The sequence below is a fragment of the Gossypium hirsutum genome, chromosome D05 (genome assembly GCF_007990345.1).
Source record: "Gossypium hirsutum isolate 1008001.06 chromosome D05, Gossypium_hirsutum_v2.1, whole genome shotgun sequence".
Taxonomy (NCBI): domain Eukaryota; kingdom Viridiplantae; phylum Streptophyta; class Magnoliopsida; order Malvales; family Malvaceae; genus Gossypium; species Gossypium hirsutum.
The window spans coordinates 11,126,007-11,146,528 of NC_053441.1; the positions used below are offsets into that span (position 1 = coordinate 11,126,007).

General features: G+C 34.5%; 3 protein-coding genes and 1 long non-coding RNA gene across 4 annotated transcripts; 2 read left to right on the forward strand and 2 right to left on the reverse strand.

The window, feature by feature from the left end:
- LOC107902764 (uncharacterized) lies at positions 1–4,802 on the forward strand. The gene is made up of 5 exons (XM_016828889.1): positions 1–1,665; positions 1,885–2,911; positions 2,984–3,463; positions 3,814–4,154; positions 4,215–4,802. The coding sequence occupies exons 1-5, from the start codon at positions 1–3 to the stop codon at positions 4,800–4,802; spliced, it is 4,101 nt and encodes a 1,366-aa protein (XP_016684378.1).
- A 5,737-nt stretch (positions 4,803–10,539) lies between these two features.
- LOC107906510 (uncharacterized) lies at positions 10,540–12,694 on the reverse strand. Its single transcript, XM_016833526.2, has 3 exons — positions 11,795–12,694; positions 10,878–10,949; positions 10,540–10,777 (listed from the first exon to the last, which is right to left on the reverse strand). The coding sequence occupies exons 1-3, from the start codon at positions 12,389–12,391 to the stop codon at positions 10,772–10,774; spliced, it is 675 nt and encodes a 224-aa protein (XP_016689015.1). The 5' UTR covers positions 12,392–12,694; the 3' UTR covers positions 10,540–10,771.
- Positions 12,695–13,481: 787 nt separating this feature from the next.
- LOC121217705 (uncharacterized) lies at positions 13,482–15,148 on the forward strand. Its single transcript, XR_005913885.1, has 2 exons — positions 13,482–13,764; positions 14,381–15,148. It is a non-coding gene; the product is annotated as an uncharacterized lncRNA (long non-coding RNA).
- On the reverse strand, positions 13,903–17,768 carry LOC107906511 (uncharacterized). The gene is made up of 6 exons (XM_016833527.2): positions 17,315–17,768; positions 17,063–17,195; positions 15,898–16,001; positions 15,594–15,738; positions 15,351–15,491; positions 13,903–15,032 (listed from the first exon to the last, which is right to left on the reverse strand). The coding sequence occupies exons 1-6, from the start codon at positions 17,353–17,355 to the stop codon at positions 14,145–14,147; spliced, it is 1,452 nt and encodes a 483-aa protein (XP_016689016.1). The 5' UTR covers positions 17,356–17,768; the 3' UTR covers positions 13,903–14,144.
- Between the last annotated feature and the right edge of the window lie 2,754 nt (positions 17,769–20,522).

Consider the following 20,522-nt stretch of genomic DNA (forward strand, 5'->3'; position numbering starts at 1 on the left):
ATGTCTCAAGATACCGAGCAAAACGTGGTGGGAAGACCTGAAAGGCAACCGGTAAGAAATGTCACACCGGGAGGAGAAGGAGTTCCCGATTTAGGCCAACAAGCCCTCTTAAGAGAATTTCAACGAATGCTCCGTAACGAGCTTGAATCCATCAATGAGAGGCTAGATCGAGTGGAAGGAGGGCCAACACGAGAAGGAACCCCTCAAGGACTGAGAAGGGAGCGGGGGCGAGCAAGACCTTTTGTGGATGATCCCTTCGAGCCAAGCGAGGAGGAAAGTGACCAAGCATTGGATCAAAACGAAAGACGACGAGGTCAAAGGAATATGGGTACTAGAGATCGAGGCCAAGTTGATGGTGATTTAAAAGGTATTAAACTATCCATTCCTTCCTTTCATGGGAAATCTGATCCGGAAGCCTATCTAGAATGGGAGAGAAAAATAGAAGTGATCTTCGAGTGTCACAACTACTCGGAGAGCAAAAAGGTGAAATTGGCGGCAATCGAGTTCTCCGATTACGCAATGGTATGGTGGGATCAACTCACAACGAGTCGAAGAAGGAACGGGGAGCGGCCAATCTCATCTTGGACCGAAATGAAAGCCGTAATGCGTAAGCGATTTATACCCTCTTACTATTATCGTGAACTTTATCAAAAATTGCAGAATCTTACGCAAGGAAATCGAAGTGTGGAGGACTACTTCAAAGAAATGGAAATTGCCATGATTCGAGCAAACATGGATGAAGATCGTGAAGCAACCATGGCTCGATTCTTAGCCGGCCTTAATCGTGACATAGCTAACGTGGTGGAACTTCAACACTATGTCGAAGTTGTTGATATGGTACATGTTGCCATCAAAGTCGAAAAACAATTGAAGAGAAAAGGAACTAGCCGAACCTTTCCTAGCACTAACAATTTTCAAAGGTGGAACCAAGGCACGGGTAAGAAAGACTTCTCTAATCGCACTAAAGATCACCCTTTGTCTTCTAAGGTGAGCAAACCCGTTGGTGAAACAAGCAAAGGTAAAGAAGTTGTCATGCCGAATCGATCACGAGAAATAAAGTGTTTCAAGTGTTTAGGGAGGGGCCATATTGCAAGTCAATGCCCTAACCGAACTAACATGATATTGCAGGCTAATGGAGAGATCGAATCGGAGGAAGACGATGATGAAAACCCCGATGAAGCCGCCGAAGAAGAAGACGAACTTGAATATGCTGTTGATGGCGAAATCCTCGTCATTAAACGAAGTCTTAGTCTTCAAAGCGTTGAAAACGAACAGCAAAGGGAGAACATTTTCCATACACGTTGCCATGTCCAAGGCAAGGTGTGCAGCTTGATCGTTGATGGCAGGAGTTGTACAAATGTGGCCAGCACCTTAATGGTTGAAAAACTCGGCTTGCCAACAACTAAGCACCCTCAACCTTACAAACTTCAATGGCTTAATGATGGAGGGGAGTTGAAGGTAACTAAGCAAGTTTTGGTGCCGTTCACTATCGGAAAATATTTCGACAAAGTTTTATGCGACGTAGTACCTATGCATGCTGGTCATATGTTATTGGGTCGTCCATGGCAATTCGACCGTAAAGCTATTCATGATGGTTTTACAAACCGCTACACTTTCAAGTTTGAAGGCAAGAATGTCACCTTAGTCCCGATGACACCGAGGCAGGTTTATGAAGACCAATTGAAGTTAAGAGAGTCTTTTGAAAAATTTCGAGAGAATGAAAAGGAAAGCGAAAAACACACTGAGAAAAAAAAAAGAAAAACTTTTGAAAAGTGTGAGAGAAAATAATAAATCGATTGAACAAAAAATAGAGAAGAAAAAGAGCAAAAGAAAATGAGTGTTTATGCGAAAGAGAGTGATTTTAGAAAGTCTTATTTGATGCAGCAATCGGTTCTTGTACTTATGTACAAGGAAACTCTTTTGAATACTAACGAGTTAGATCCAAATTTGCCCTCTTCGATTGTTTCTCTTTTGCAGGAATTTGAGGACGTGTTTCCGGAAGACATTCCTAATGGGTTACCGCCCATTCGAGGAATAGAACATCAAATTGATTTCATTCCCGGAGCCTCCATTCCCAATCGACCAGCTTATCGTACAAATCCCGAAGAGACCAAAGAATTGCAAAAACAAGTCAATGAACTTATGGAGAAGGGATATATACGAGAAAGTCTTAGTCCTTGCGCCGTACCGATTTTATTGGTGCCAAAAAAGGATGGAACATGGCGTATGTGCGTAGATTGTTGCGCGGTAAATAAGATCACTATTAAGTATCGACATCCGAAACCGCGACTCGATGATATGTTGGATGAATTGAGTGGTGCTCTAATATTTTCTAAAATTGATCTAAAGAGTGGATACCACCAAATTCGGATGCGTGAGGGGGACGAGTGGAAAACCGCTTTTAAGATGAAACATGGACTCTACGAGTGGTTGGTTATGCCATTCGGGCTTACCAATGCGCCTAGCACTTTCATGCGGTTGATGAACCATGTTCTTCGTTCTTTTATCGGAAAATTCTGCGTTGTCTATTTTGATGATATACTTATCTATAGCAATTCCTTAGAAGATCATTTGTTGCATTTAAAATCTGTTTTGGGTGTGCTTAGAAAAGAATCCTTGTTTGCTAATCTTAAGAAATGTACTTTTTATACTAACAAGGTTATTTTCTTAGGATTCGTGGTCAGCTCGGAAGGATTGGAGGTTGATCAAGAAAAGGTGAAAGCCATTCAAGAATGGCCTAGACCCACGAGCATTAGCCAAGTGAGGAGCTTCCACGGATTGGCAAGCTTCTATCGACGATTTGTTCCAAATTTTAGCACCTTGGCAGCACCTTTAACTAGTGTGATCAAGAAGTCTTCTGCCTTCTATTGGAATGAGGAACAAGAAAAATCTTTCATTGCTCTTAAATCTTGTTTAACTAATGCTCCCTTACTTGTGTTACCTGATTTTGCTAAAATGTTTGAAGTTGAATGTGATGCATCAGGTGTCGGAATTGGAGCCGTTCTAATGCAAGATGGAAGGCCCGTGGCATACTTTAGTGAGAAGTTAAATGGAGCCGTTCTCAACTACCCGACGTATGACAAAGAAATGTATGCTCTAATTCGAGCTCTCGAGACTTGGCAGCACTACTTATGGCCAAAAGAGTTTGTCATACACTCGGATCATGAGGCATTGAAGCATATCAAGGGACAAGCAAAATTAAATAAACGACACGCCAAATGGGTAGAGTATTTAGAATCTTTTCCTTACATCATCAAATATAAAAAGGGTAAGGAAAACATTGTGGCTGACGCGTTATCTCGACGATATACTTTGCTATCATATTTAGATTCAAAATTGCTCGGATTTGCCTTTTTGAAGGAATTGTATAATGATGATGTTAATTTTGGTGATATTTATAAATCTTGTGAAAACAAAGCTGTTGATAAGTTTTACAGGTTTGATGGATTTCTTTTTCGTGAAGGTAAGCTTTGTATTCCGCAAAGTTCAATACGGAAATTGTTGGTGATCGAGGCACATGGTGGTGGACTCATGGGCCATTTTGGGGCGGCTAAGACGTTTTCAACCCTCTAAGAACATTTCTTTTGGCCTGGAATGAGAAAAGAAGTTGAACAACTTTGTAGTCACTGCATAACTTGCAAGAAGGCCAAGTCCAAGATTAATCCACATGGGCTCTACAAACCGTTGCCCATACCTGACGCACCATGGGTCGATCTTTCTATGGATTTTATCCTAGAACTTCCAAGGACTAAAACGGGGAAGGATTCAATTTTGTTGTTGTAGATAGATTCTCCAAAATGTCACATTTTATAGCTTGTTCTAAAACTGACGATGCCGTTCATATTGCTAATTTGTTCTTTAGGGAGGTTGTACGACTTCACGGAATTCCAAAAACCATCGTATCCGATCGAGACGCAAAGTTCCTAAGTCATTTTTGGAGGTCTCTATGGGGAAAGCTAGGAACGAAACTGTTGTTTTCAACAGCCTGTCATCCCCAAAAAGATGGACAAACGGAGGTTGTGAATCGCGTGCTATCAACCTTATTACGAGCAATTATTCGAAAGAATCTCAAAGCGTGGGGGGAATGTTTACCGCATGTGGAATTCGCTTACAATAGATCCGTCCATTCTGCTACTAAACATTCACCATTTGAGGTTGTGTATGGATTCAATCCTCTAACTCCATTAGATTTGCTTCCTTTGCCCCATGATTAGCTTGTTCATACCGATGCAAAACGAAAAGCCGATTATGTGAAGCAACTTCATCAAAAGGTGAGAACCAACATTGAAGTGCGAACCGAACAATATATGCGAGCTGCAAACAAAGGAAGGAAGCAAATAGTGTTTGAACCCGGAGATTGGGTTTGGGTTCACATGAGGAAGGAAAGGTTCCCGGCCCAACGAAGGTCAAAGCTGTTGCCAAGAGGAGACGGACCCTTTCAAGTGTTGGAACGAATTAATGAGAACTCTTACAAGCTTGATCTCCCAGGTGATTACAATATTAGCGCAAGCTTTAATGTGGCTGATTTATCTCCCTTTGATGCAAGTAGCGATTTGGGGACAAATCGCCTCGAAGAGGGAGGGAATGATGCAATCGGGCCCCATGAGTTATCAAATGCGAATGATGTTTCCCTCGAGCTGCCTAAAGGACCTATTACCAGAGCTAGGGCTAAGAAGTTTAAAGACACAATTTCAGTTTTGGTTGATCGGGTTTGGGGTGAATCCGTGGCCAGTCTACTTGAAAACTCATGGACCAACAAGATGAGCAAACCGTGCACTTTACTTCAAGCTCTTCCAGCTTAATTTTTAACAAGCTCGTTTTTAGCTTATTCATTTTTTTTGAAATAATTAATTAAATTGTCTTAGTTGCTGTTAAGTTTAATTTGAGTCTTAGTTAAATATTTCTTAGTTCAGCCGAATTAATGTGTGAGATTTAAGCTAAGTAAATTTGTTGAATTTGCTAGGACAATGTACATGGACGGCAAAGAAGAGGTGGACTGCAACATGCATAAAAGCCGAATTAATGTGGAGGTGAACGGCATGAAATTAAGGAAGCATTTGTCCAACATCATGCATAATTTGTGGAACAAATTAAGGAAGCATTTGACCAACAGCATGCATAATTCATGGAAGAATTTGAGGAAGCATTTGACCAACATCATGCATAATTCATGGAAGAATTTAAGGAAGCATTTGGCCAACATCATGCATAATTTAAGGAACAAATTGAGGAAGCACCATGGCCGAATTTGGCTTCCAATTTTACCCATTCGGCTACCCTTTTGTTTTGCCTATAAATTTGTTAAATTTCATTGTAAGGGAGAAGAACCTTGAATTAATGTTTTTATATTTTGTGAGATTGTTTACAACTCTCATTGTTCTCCAAAGACTTGTTTGACTTATCAAGTAACCCTTGTGGCGTCAACCCATTCTTCTTATCCGAACTTATCACTTTGCATCCAAAGTGTGGCGTTCAAGTTATACCGAGGTTCCTATCATCTTTGATAGTGGGTCAAGGTTCCATTTTATTCGTTTTCCATCCATACAACATTTAACCTTTCCTAAGTATTCGTATAAGTCCCGGGATAACACACTTATATTGTGTTGGTTCAACTTGAATACTTGGTTTTCATTCACCTATCATCCTCAATACACTTCATAACCCCTTTTGAACTAAATTTGAGCCTTTATCCCTTCTTTCTTAACCTATCTTCGACAAACCTTGATATTACTCCAATTCACGATCGGGTACATCAACGACTCGACTCTCATCACCGAGGCCGGGGCGTATCAACTTATGTGCAGGTCATTAAAGGTAAAATTAGGAGTTTTTTTATTGTAGTGTTAAATTTTGAAAAATTAAATGTTTAAAAAAGTAACATTAACACTCTATAAACTAATGCATAAAATGGTTAAATGTAAATTGATTATAAAATGGTAATTAATTTTTTTCACAAAAATATAGACTATTTAAATATTTTTTGGTGCCATGAGAATGCAATATATCAAATACAAGATTCACAATAATCACACTATTAACAAAAATTTCTAAAAACATTGCTAAAATTTTAATCAATGTTCAAAAAATTATAAGGATAATCAAACCTAATTTTCTTTCATGATTAGTATTAATCAACATCTAAAAATTATCACCCAATCAAGATGTTAGGAATTTCATACAAAATCAATATCTCAAAACAATTCAATAATGAACACTTAAATCTTGCATAAAAGTCCTAATCTATGAAAAATAAAGTCGCAATCTTAAATTTCTAGAGGTAAATAAATAAAAATTAAAAATAAAAGAAAAATGTTATACCCACTTCAATTTTTTAAAAGATTGATCATTTATCATGTAAAAGTCTTAAAAATTGGGTGAGAAAATAAGTAGATTTTTGAAAACATTATAAATATTAAAATAAGTTAAGATAAAATAAAAAAATTAAAGATTCTTGGAGTTTTAGTGAGAAAGAAATTATTTTTCTTATAAAGTATTTATTTTTAAACTTTTTTTTTTAGATTGACTCCACAATTATTGAAGTGGCTCCGACCTTCCTTGTTTGACGTGCAAAGATGCTAAACACCATTGTGATTTTCATTGTTATAGCAAATTCTCCTTTCGAAGTAATCACAGCAATGAATTTCTTAGCACCGGTTTATTTTTAGCTACCCTTACATTTATGATTAAAATAGTATGATTTTTAACCTCTGTTAATGTTGCATTAATTATTTTATGCTAAATTATAGAGTAATGTAATTTAGTTTTTAATATTTATATATTTTGTCAATTTAGTTTTTATTTTTTAAAATTAAATTTTGTTATATTTAAAAGTCTAACATTTTAATCGATATTTTTATTAAATAAACAATAATTTAACCTTTTTTAAAAGGTTTAAAGTCAAATTCAACTTTTTTGAAAGGTTGAAGAACAAATTTAATTAGAAAAGAATGAGGGTCAAATTGACACAAGATGTAAACGTAGAGGGTTAAATTTGACTTTATGCCTAAAATTTAAAGTTACAATATGCTTTGAGTTTTTGTACTCTTTTTGGAATTTAGTACCCATATATTTATTTTCAAGAAAAAAAAAGCTCACTTGGAAGAAATATGACAAAAAAAAACATTGTAATCTATCTAAATTTAATAAAGAAATTAGACGGTGTTAACAATTTTTAAAATTCACATAATTATTTTAATAAGAATAAATTACTTAAACTAACTGATGACATTATAAACTTTGAGGTATTAAATTATATAAAAAATTAAAGTATAAAAATTAAATCTCAAATTTAAGCATAATATAGGACCAGAATTAAAATTTAACTATAAGAGTGATTAGAATTGAGATGCAATACCTGTTTCCAAGCTTTAGATAAATCTGCTGAAAACTACATTTTGATAAACCAATTTTGAGTTACTTGGAACTTTGAGACATTCAAGAAATATCTCATTTCACTTTTGGTCAAGATTCATCCCTGATTGCAATAATAATACAACTTATAAAGGCAGCCCACATGTTGTGGTTGGATGATTGAAGAACATAGAATCATATATTCCTTTAGTGGATGTTTAGGCTCCATCAAATGGTCTGTCGAAGTTACAGATAGGGCCCGGACATGAGAAGTGAAGGTGAATGACTTGGTAAAAGAACCAGAATTGCAGTGCCATTATCTATTCTGAACTCAAAATCTTAACCTGTGCTGGGGCTTCTTGCATTGGAAATTAGGAAATTTTCTCATATTATCTATTCATAAAGCTTGTTGTGAAATCTCTCTTGCCATTTTCACCATACTTATTGATTATGGTGATTGAATGGATCTATCTAAGCTTATATGGATCAGGGTAATGGTTAATTTTTGTAATAATATCATGCGTACGTATTATTTGTAATTGTTATCTTCTTCAGTTCTAGCTCGTTACATGCAAATTGAGGAAATCAACACAAACACTGGGGTTCCAAGCTTTTGAAAGAAGGGTTAAGCCATGCACCAAATGACACTCTCACTGGGCCTTATATCTGCATTTCTAAGACTTTAAGATGTGACCTGAACCATTGCAAATGGAAACACTAGTGACTGGTGAGACATCTGGGTCCATATGTATGAACATATGGTTGCACCATTCATTTGTTTATATACTATTAACCATACATACCATAAGAATCTCAAAAGTTAAGATTTATTTATAAAAGTAATTTAAAAATATATATATTTCAGCTGTATGAAAAGGACTTTTAAACCAGGATTCAAAAAGCCCAATTTCATGCTTTGAACTGAAGAGAAAAAAGAAAATATGTTTCTGTTACTAAACCTAACAGGGAAGTTGCATGATATATATATATATATATAAGCAAGCTCTGTGTCACTAATGAAAATTGATTAAAATAATTTTCTTATTAGCAGAAAGCTTGCAGTGTTGATTAGTTAATGATTAAATGAACAGCTAAACCAGGAACAACAATGTGATTCTTCATTATAAAAGCTTGTAAGTTGAACGTTCAGTTTTCAAACTACCTCAATTTTTTTTCCCATAAAACATCCCTGCAATCTTCAGAAAAATAATAGGATAATACCCATTTGAAAATTAAAAATTATTTTGATATAATCCTTTCAATCATTAATGTTTATAATATATTTCAAGTTTCACTTAAAATCTAAAGAAAACAAAATGAAAATATGCTCTACAGGTTTCCTTTTGCCAGACTGGGTTTGCAATATTCAACCATGAAATGTGATCACACATCTTCAGTTTCTTATGAGCAAATAAATCCAGTGTTTAGTCCAGTCGGTCCGTGGCATCCGATAGGTAAGAGGAAATATGGCGGCGGAGGGATTAAATGAAGAAAAAAGCCACACAAGAAGATGAGATGAGTAAGAAGAGTAGATATGTTTTCATTAATTAAGATGACCAAATATGTAAAGCTTGGTGGATCTTAACATAGTAAATTGATCATATCAAAGTAAAAAAAAAAAAGAAGAAAAAAACTATATATTATTTTCTTAACTCAACAATACATGGATCAAGCTATGAATCTAGTCTTGTCAAAAACCCTTGAGGGAACAGCAAACCTAGCTGAAAAAGACCTGGAGAAGTCATCAGGATCAGCTGAGATCAAGCCCTGATCGAAGTTCTGTGCATATGTATGAGGATCATAAGAAACATTATGCACCCCAGAAGTAGTCCTTGATGTACAAGCAAATACCTTCTTCTTTTCCCTCATCAACTTCCGCCATAGCAGCCTCCACCTCGGCACCTTTGATGTGGTCGTCAACACACTGATTGAAAGCATCCGGTCATAGCGGTTGCTTCTCCATCTCAACTCCTGGATGCCTGAGCTGCACAACTTGCTAACTTCCATTGTGAAAGAAAAGCTAGAAATTGTGGGTTTTTATTTGAGATCTTGTTGAGGCAAGAGTGTAAAAGCCTATGGATATTCATGCTGTATGGTAGTTATATACGAAGCAATAACATGCTTCCAAAGTCAAAATCCTGTGATGAGCTAATAATAGAATTCTTTTATTTTATTTTATCTTATTTTTCAAAAAAGAAAACCAAAATTTCAGCTTAATTTGACTTACAATATTTGATCCTGAAATTATGCTGCATGTGATGGTGAGTTATTAATGTTTCCTTTGTTTCTATTATTATTATAATAATTCAGCTACATGCACTGGCTAATTTGATAATTGGGTTAGCATAATTGCTTGATTGAACCGTTTAGAATTGAATTTTCATGCTTTTACAACAACTCTTCAAAACATTATTATTCAGACTAATTAAGATGCTCTTCGAAAAGGAATAATAAATAGATGCAACAAAATACATTCAAATGGGGATTGGGGAATTTTAGGCCATGGGTGCAGCCCAAAACAACAGTTCCCCATTAGGGGTAGCTGCCACAGATCCGAAACTCATATTCAAATGTAGAACCTTAGATTAATAATGGGATTATGTTTATTAAACTACTTTCCTATTTCGTTAATTATATATTTTTCTTTTAGCTTACTAGATTCTTAATTTATATGTAATTTGATTCCACTTAAAATTTTAATTGATACGTAACTTATCTCTTCTCTATCATTTTAGATTTCTTTAATTTTTTATGATTATAAATATGGGAAAGAATAGAGTAAGTGTGAACATATAACAAGGTTAGCCACTTCTACAGTTCATACTTTTTAGTATCTTAGCAGTAAAAAATGTTTAAATCTCTTCCATGGTGTCAGAGCATTGATTAGCCTCACAGTCAATTTTTTCAATTTTGTTTTCAGGTTGACGATTGTAGCGGAGGATACCCACCAACCACAAATCAAATCCCAGCCACCGGAACCCAAACCACCTCGGGCACGTCGTCGATTTTTGTAATCTCCGCCTCTTTTTCTTCTTTTATCATCTTTCGCCACCGTCACAATACCGTCCATCGGGATCACTACCTAACCTCCAAACCATCCCTGTTTTACTATCCTGTTTCTGTTCCCATCCCTCACTTTCCTATTTTATTACTACTTTCCATCTAACAATCATAAAAGCAGCTGATGGGAAAATCCAAATCATTTTTTTTACACAGATTAACCAATTTGTCCAGCATAATGGAAACAGGATATGCTATAATTACAATATCATGAAATAATATGCTGCACAAGTTTAAGAAACCTGTTTCAATATCTATTTACAATGATGGCTGTGGAACACTGGTTAATCTTTCAGCTTTTTCTGCACCGCAAGCAATCCAATCCATTCCACTTCATTCCTCGTACCCATCGCTTCCAACTTCATTTCTATGCAAGGGTCAAATTGACAATAAGTTTATAAAACAAAGTACAATATTTATAAAACGAAACTCAACAGGCATGCGTGAATTGTTAGCTCCGTCCGTACCTGAGGGTAGCAATTTTGGCGGACGATAGTCTGAGTGGTTCTATGTACCACAATCTCGCATAAGAGTTTCGCCTGTTCAATATTATTACACACATGAAGAGAATCTAAAGACTAAAATCATGAAACAGAGTAGTTCAACATTAATATTTAATGCTTGTTAATCCAATAATCCCAGTTCCTTATTTCTCGAAACAGGGTGTTAATTTGACGAGCTTAAGCAATCATCAAGTCATGTTCAAGAATGAAAATTTTGAAGATGAAGATCAACATGCTTAGAAGATTGCAATTGTTCAGTCAAATGGTAAGTTGGTATAAAACAGCTTTAATGGTTAGTTACCTTTCTTTCTCTTTTTTTTTTTTGCTTTCCAGGAAAACAAAATTATTGTGTCAATCAACATTTCACCCCAAACATGAAAAGACAAACCTTAAAGCTTAATATATCTAAATATTTCGAGAAGAAGGCACCACTATAGTTCTTTGTAAAGAAGCCATCTAAAAATTAAAGCATCAAGCCTTCAACTTCAATCTTGTCAATATTGAAACCTATAATAAAATGAAAGGTTTAATTCTAGATTGAGTCCTTCTACTATATTTAAACTTTGAATTTAATCCCCTCTAATTTGGCATAATTTTGATCTTCTACTTTTACAATGTTATCAGTAGGCCACACTGTTAGCTTTTCCATTAGAGTACTAACAAATTAACTGTAAACTATATTAACAGTGTTAATAAACTTTATTACAACCGTTAATTGTGTTGTAAATTTAAACCTACTATGGGGATTAAATCTAAAATTTCAGTATAGTAGGAGAACTAAAATTAAAATTTGACCTAAACTAACATATATTGCTGGGGACGAAAGATAGGTTCCAAGAAAAGCAAATATAATAATTAAAAAATAAAAAGTTTATTTTTACCTTTAAAGGGAACTTAAAGAAGGACAGACCGAGGGAGCCGGCGACTTCCGTAACAGTGTCAAACGGGACAGTTCCCTTGGCCAAGTCCTCCAGCAAATACACAACGTCCGACAACACCTCAACCCCATTAAGCTGGAGCACCGCCTCCACATAAGACGACCCCAACGCCTTCACGTGACCTTGCTCCGACGTCACGTGTCCTAGCATCTTCCCTCTGTACCCGACGGCAACGTCCAAACTGGTGATGTCCATGGAGTAGACGTCCGAATTCCTCACTTTCAACGTAATCAATAAAGACATATCCAACGCTATGATGGGTACGGTGTGGATTTTCATGCGGTTCACATGCATCCGTACGATCTTAACGTCGGGGTCGGAGGGCCAGAAAATGTACACCAAGGTAGCTAACAAGAAGAAGGAAGCCGTGCCGGTGTATAGCATCCGGCAACCGCACCAGCGGAGTCGTCCCCCGGGGGAGTAGAAGGGCAAAACGGCGTAGTTTTCATCAGGAGATTGGGTTGGTAAAGCAGTGTAGCAGTGGGATGGCGACGGCGGTTCTTGTGTGGGTGATTGTTGTTCGAGTTTTGAGAGAGCCATTGACTTGGCGTCGGGTGTGAGAGAAATGTTACTTTGGACCAGATGGGAGTGATTGTTGTGTTAGGAAGATCATGTAGTATTTTAGAGGAAAGTGGGTTTTTTGTTTGCTTCCCCTTTAATCATGATGGTTGCTTTGGACGGGAAAATTTTGTTGTTTCATTTTTATTCCTCGCATTCAAATAAATAAATAATATATTTATGTAAAAGACATAATTAGTTATGCAATCATGGATGATTTTCCTAGCGCTGATTGATTATTTAAGTAAGGTAGTGTTTCCTTGAATTATAACTTTTTAACATAATTTTTTTAAAAAATTTCCCGTTGTATTGCTTTCATAGTATTTTCTAATAAAAATTGAGATTCGGAGTAATGAATATAAAAATGTGATTTTAACGATAGTTTATCGCTCCATATATCTTTCTAAAAGCTTTGGTAAAACTTTGTTTTCTTGATGCAGCTTTTTTCGAATGCGTATCTTCATGTACAAGAAGAGAACAAATAGAAGACAGACTACTCTGGGTGACTCAAACAAGCCACACAATTGGATAATAATTACAATTTTTTTTTTTACAAAAATTGCAATGCCTGCTCTTTTGTTAGGTTGTTTTTTCTGCTTTAAATTTGTTGGGAATTTTAAACCATTTGTGAGGTACGAATGTATTTATATTTCTTTGGGTAAGTTTAGATGGACGGTGCGTTTACTTGCGGTTAGTGTAAAAACAGCAGTGGCGGTGAGATTAGATACTGTAGCGATACTGTAGCGTGAGACAAAAAATAAGCTAAACGCACCGCATCGCACCGCACCGCACCCAATCGCCCATCCAAACCCACCCTCTACCTCCTCATATGTACCCTCCTTTTTTTTAACATCCCTTGTATTAGTTAATTATTTGATTGTTACGCGGAAGCTGTGATTGTAATTTTCTAATAAAAATTTCTTGCAATAAAAATGTGAGAACAAAAAATTGGTATATGATTTAATTTAATTAATTCATACAATTATTTTAAAGAAATGGAATTTTAAATTTTTAATTCTTAAGGGTCTTATAATTTGGGTAAGGCCTCTTTTCAAGGACGTTTAATCTTTACAAGTATCAAGCAAAACCTTGAGAAGCAAAGAGAAACAATCAGCAATGGTCCCCTTCCTTATATGGCAAAGACATCCCATGTTATCTGTCGCAGTCCAAACTACTAACTAATTAGTTCATTTTATCCTCAAAGGAAAAAATCAATTTCATTTTCGCAACGTTCTGGAAAAACGTAGCATGGGAATGCCTTAAACTTCAGACAGGAATGAAGAAAGCCGAGGCCGGCCTAAAAGAATCTGGGGTTTTGTTTAGTTGATTATCATCCTAGACGGACCACGCATATGGTAAGCCCCTTCTTCTTCAATGATTCCACCATAAATTGTCCTCCAATATCAATTTTTTATATCCTGTTAATGGTGAAGATTGAAATTCATCTTCCAAAAGTTGTAATCATTTACAGAGAAGCAATCAAAATCCGCATGTAAATAAACACGTAGTAATATCATCTATATATGTATCCGAATCTATTTTTACAAGCTTTTTTTCCTTTTTCTTTTACATGAATGAACGAGCTATTCATAAAGAAATGTAGAGCTATATATGGTAATGAATGAATGAAACAACAAATTAATTTCCTATAGATGCCTTTCAAATCTGAAAATTACTAGGTAGAATATAAATGCAGGTAATATCTATACTCTCATAATACTGTGTAAATATTCTTTTATTGCCGCCTTAGAGCTGCAAGGCGAGTTGCCAAATCATCATAATCCGGTAGCTTAGGATGCACATGCCCAGCAAACCCATCTGAGGCAGCTCGGGTGTGTCTTCCTGCTCTCTCAGTAGAACTTGTTGTTTCTTTGGAAAAAGATGCAACTCTGCCTGGAAGTGAAATGGGGTTGGATTTAGTGCTTCGTAAGCCTGGAGCTTTACTTGTGCCTTCGGATTCTTGTTTTCCAGGAGGAGGTGCTAGAATTGCTGTCTTCCATCTGCTCACCCATTCGAAAGGCGACTTCTTCTTACTATAATGCACCAAAAGCTCATCCATCCTCTTTTCTTCTTCATCCCTCTTATCGCTGCCTTCCATTTGTGTGGATGTCCGACTCATATTTGCAGCTACATTGTTTCCAAAGCCACTTAAACCTTTGGAACCCGGTGGTGGCCTCAAAGATCTCCTCCAAACAGATCTTGGTTCTGGCTTACTTTCAGCAACAGGTTCATTCCATTTATTGTTATTCTCATTCTCGGTATTATCATTCGGTGCCATGGGGTCCTCTGTGATGCTTTTTTCTTTACCCAGGGCGGGCCTGACATAGGGAGGAGGAATAAACCTGTAATAAAAGGGCTTCCTGTTTTCTATACCATCCTCAGAAACACTTTCATCCGTGGCAGAACTACCCTTTGGGATATCTTGATCAGTAACTTCATCTTCACTGCTGCTATTCTGCTTGAATTTATCATCAGTATCCTCCATTCTCCCACGAGAAGTAAGGTCTGCTTCATTTCCCTTTTGCCTCCTGTTGCTCAATCCATTCTCATCTTCATTGTTGCTTTTCTCAAACGTGTTGTTCTTGCTTCTATACAAATTGTATCTATCATCATCAGCATTGTTCTGCAAGAAAAGTCACAAAGTGTATCAGCCTTAGAAAAGATCTTCAAAGACGAAGTATTTACTGTAATGAGACAAATTGCCTAGCTATATGCAATGTCCCTAGAACCTCCTAACTATTCTACCTTCTAATAAAGGCCCAATGCATTCCCCAATGCATCAAAGCATTTTAAAGCCAAGCGGTACGAGAAAGCAAATAGATCTACAGTAACTAAAACGTAATAACTATAGATTTCTTAACATCAAAAAGCATTCAAAATTGTTCTGTACTCATGTTCCAACAAGATACTGGTTTTACAAGGTTCTAGGCAGGAAGTTTACTTGCTCTAATGGAGGTGGTTTAAACAGCTTCTGTTCCAAAGCCTTGGAGTCCCATTCAAAAGAGAACTCTTGTGCTATGTCATGCATCAGTTGAAGCTTTGTATCCTTTGTGGGAGGCTCTGCCTTTAGCTTCTGCACAAACTGTATGTATGCAATCATCCAGATCAGTACGTAAAGAGACACTATTCCTAAGCATAGGAGAAGATAACATCTTATAGGACTTCCAAGTCACCCATTTATTACCTCTTGGTTTAAGTAAGAATCTAGGGAATTTCCATATTTCTCAGTAAATATAGTTCGGAGATCACGTAGTTCTGGCAAATCAGCGAATCTGGCTGCTGCGTATAGTAGAGAAGGGACAGCTTCTCTGCATTCCTCTGGACACTCACTGTATTGAAGAGAAAATTTGGGTCAAATTCAAGTATTTCCCCATATCCTTAAGCTTAAGAGATGGAAAAGTGGGGTAAATGTTTGATTTAAGCACTTGATGAGGTATCCGTTCTGTAAATACGAATGGAGTAGCACATATTCAAGCGTCACAAAATACCTCTGCTTTTGCATGACTGAGAGATTCTTTGAGATGCACTCACAAAACTGCTCTATGAAATCGTAACAAGCTGTTCTCTTTTGCTCCATCAGAAGACCTGAAGCCTGCATGTGCAGGCCACAAACATTATTAAATTTCGATATAGTCAATATGCGTGCATAAATTATTAAACTAACTTGGTTGCACATTGAGCCAAGTAATTAAATCTCATATTAAATTGCACGCAAACAAAGGTGTAAGACGGTCTGCATATTTATCACTCAAGTCTGGCTCATGTTGGGAATTTAAGGTGCTTAGACCATCCAATGATCCTTGAGAGCAAACATCAGCAATATAGACGCTTATTGCACATGAACCCTGATGAATGCCAGCACTAACACAAAAAACCTAGCAGTAGCTCAGGTCATGAAATCAAGATGCTGCCTTGTCATCAAAGTATCATGCTGATAAACAAAAACATCCCGAACAGCTGCTGATGCTCAATCGACACGCCAACAATCATATATTACAGTTCATTAATCAAAACTCACAACTAGACACTAATATATTCTGCCAAATGAAGTAGGGTGACAATTGAAGACAACATAACATAGCACACGAAGCATAACATCTGGTCCCGTAACATACTCCAATATTTCAACTTTTATTCTTTTGGTGTAAAATTCTGTGGAAATGTTTCCTTAAGCCTAAATGTTTCCAATATTCACGGATAATGAAGCAAGGAACAAGGCACTCAAAGTTGATTAAGTCGAAAAATTGTTAGGCTGCCATGAATCCAAGGATAAGCAGACAACGGAAGTATTACAGCAAATAGATGCTTAAAGAACCCCCCCCCCCAAAAAAAAGAACTAATATTAAAAATTCATCACAAAGTGCCAACAAAAATTAAACAAGCAAACAGATTTTCTGGGTTCTTGAAATACAGAGCTATAAGATTCATCGAATTAAAAAGTAAAGACAATAAAAAAATTAGCAGTAAATAGTTTATTTTTTGAGAGTGAAGAAGAAGTGCATTAAGGAAACAATGTCTAATTAGCAATATAGGCGACAAACATCATATATAGTAATTATGAAACTCAAGTTTCAGGCTCTGCTACAAAAAAGTTAATGCGTAAATCATTGAGCAAAAAAGAGGAAAAGGACGAATTACAGTGGAAGTAATTACCCTGCCGTAAGCATTTTCATCAAGACCGTTCTTGAGAAGGTCAGCAACATCATTCTTCAGATACTTTTCCACCGCATTTCTCTTCTTCTTTATAGTCTCCAGTCTCAACTTAATCATCTTTATAGCCGATTTGCTAACCGAACAAAATATGAAAAATCCAATCAAACGATAAATACAATGAAATTTTAAAAAACAAAACAAAGCATCAAAATTTCATGCAAAAAAAGAAAAGAATGTTTTTGTATGTCTAACCATTTTGTATAGAAATTCGGCTTCAACAAGAAGTCAAACATCTTGAGACTCAAACTTGAAAGGCAGACGGCTCTTTTTTTCTTTTTTGAAAATGAAAATGAAAATGAAAATGGCTTTTTGAAAGAAGAGAAAGATTTGAGGCCGGGTTTATGATAACATAGAACTGGAAGTTTGTTCTTCAAGTTTCACCAGGAAGGTAGGAATCTGTATGTCAAAAACCCAAAGAAGCAAAGAAAAGAAGTGTCTCTTTTTTAATGCAAAAGGCAAAGATTTTAGATACAAGTTTACGAGAAAGTTACTCGGTTAAAGAAAAACAAAGAGCCGGAAGATAATGAGGAGACAGGTAAAGCTAAAATGGGTGCGTTTATAGCAAAGCAAAAGTAGCTAAAACGAAAGGAATTTGAGAGGTTTTTCAACTTTTCGAGCAGAAAATGAAGAAGGTTATTTTAAAGAATGTTTAAATAAGAGAGAGGAGTATACTACACATTAAAACAACTGAATTTTGAAAATTTTGTAATCAATAATTAAAAATAACTGATAAAGAATCATAAGATAAAATTGAAAAAAAAAATGAAATCAACAACTAAAAAAACCTTTAGTAAAAACTGAAAATAAAAAATTTATAATCAAACTTTGGTGTTTTATTAAACATTTAAAAAATGAAAAAAGGGACTACTTAAAAACTAAAAGAATTAAAAAATTTTGGTTGCAAAAGAATTAAATTAAATTAAAAAACTAAAAAATGATTAAAATTCATGTTAGTTTATTTTATTAAAAATTTAATTATTTTTAAGTAATTTAATTAAAATTAAATTAAGTTAAAAAGTATATATATCATACATATTTGGGTATATATTAATATTTTTATGCTTTTTTATTAATGCCTGAAAATTATATATTTTATAATATAACTATTCCCTTAATTTTTTTTGCTACTTTAAATATTACTCAATGATAATAAATTGAAATAAAATGATTAATTAAAACCAATTTAGCGTAGTGCAGATCTTTTGTTACACTAAAATAAGGTATAATAGCCAACATCTTAGAGCATGGTGGAAGCTGTTATATTAAAAGTATTTTCAAGTATAGTCAACTTGAGTCAATGCGATATATTGTATCCGATGTTTTTATCATTCAAATTTCAAAATATTGATTTGATCACTTGTATTTGTACTCTATTTATAAAAATTATATATTATAATTATTTTTAAAGTATCATATAATTTATATTTTTATATAGAATTTGTTATATCTATGTACTGTTATCATATTTTTATTTTTATTATATGTAAAATTGTCAAAATAAATTATTGTCTTATAAAAACTGATGTGAACTAAAAACTATCATATGGATTGAGGAGTGTCATTGGCGATGTTTGTTTTATTCATTTGTTGAAAAAGTTGGGAGAGAGTCAATCATTTTTTTTTAAAAAGTTTAAGGACTTCAAACACCATTAAATTTCATATTTATTTTCATTAACTATCTATAAGTTGTAATGAGTTTATTTAGAGTAAAGTTGTTAAACATTCAATTAGAGTCATAAATTATGCATAAATAACATACGTGGATCTCAAGCAAATTTATTTTAAGTTTGGGATCCGTGATTGTGATTTTTATTATATTTAAAATATCTAAATTTTATTGGACGAAAAACTTACAGTATAATATATCTACATTACTAGCTCTTTTTTTTTATATATATATATATATCACCTTAACATAGTCATGCAAGATTTTCCTGACGATTTAAAGAATAAAAATGGATAAATCATACTAACAACTTAAATAATAATACTCATTAGAACTTGGGTTTAATATTAAAGAATAACCTACTCACCCCCAATTTCTTTTAGAATGAATAATTGTCAATAACTTTGCTTTTTAACATCACGTGTCCATATTATATTGGATATAGCCAAATAAAACAAGTCCAACTCCAAAGCTTAACTCGGTAGAAAAACGGGGTTTCCATGTCTTTGGATTTTGGAGCACAGCTGTTACCTGGATGGAAATATATGCCAATGTCCTTTCTTGCTTGCCAAGTATTAAAATATTCTCCTTTTTTTCATTTCATTAGAAAAATTGTTATATGTGCCAATTGGTCGATTGAAAACTAAAAGCCAAAACAAAATGCTTCAACTTTTCAGAAAGATTTTTACCACTTAAGTATTAAAAAAATATTAATATAGAAATATGCTTAATTTTATTTAATACGAATTATTGATAATTAATAATTGTAATATTTTAAATACAATTTTAATATAAATAAATATATATATGTTGCATTGTTAGGCAAGTTCAATGATCCACTTTGAGTTTTTGAAAAGTAGTTTCCCTTTGACAATATCAAAATGTGTGCCCCATAATCTTCTTTAGTAAGTAAAGCAGTTTTAGTTAACTTAGTAGCCAATTTCTTTAGGGGAAATATCTGTGAACATATTATTTATGATTACAAAACATCAACTCCCATTATTTATTTTCTTATAGGAAACTAAATTTTTAAATATATTTTTCTTATGAAAAATTAACATTATTTATGATTATGAAAGAGAAGATGGTGACCTTTTTTTTTCTTATTAAAATTAACATTATTTATGATCAACATTAATTTCACAAAAAGGTGCGCAAGCTGCGTGGGTCACCTTTTAAAAAAACAAAAGCAATACAATTCTATGATATATAAATGATATTATCTCTTTTTTTTCTATTTTATAATTTATATTATATTAATATTTGTCAATGCATGTTAAATAAAATGTATTTTTTTATGGATATAAGAGGATTTTGAATTAAGTTAGATTCAAATATTAAAACTTTTATTCAGAACCTGATGAATCTTCGTATAAAAAAAAATTATGCATCAAAATTTCATGAATAACGGGACAAATAAAAAAATAGAGACTTTGTAATGATTTTATATATTATTTTCATATGTGATAACAAAGAATTATTTTTTCTATTCACAAAATCAAAATTTGATATCTTTGTTAAAGAACGTCGATCCCATTTGAACATCACTAACCTGATTTTCGTTCGTGATAAGTGGTTGAGAGAGACAATATGCTACTCAAAATTTGATTAGGTACTGCTTTTGGACCCCACTAATCACATGATATATAGCCTCTATGCCTATACTTTTATTCTTTATTCTCTACCACCTTTAATTTATTCTTTTAAACATGTCATTAATTAATTACCATCTAA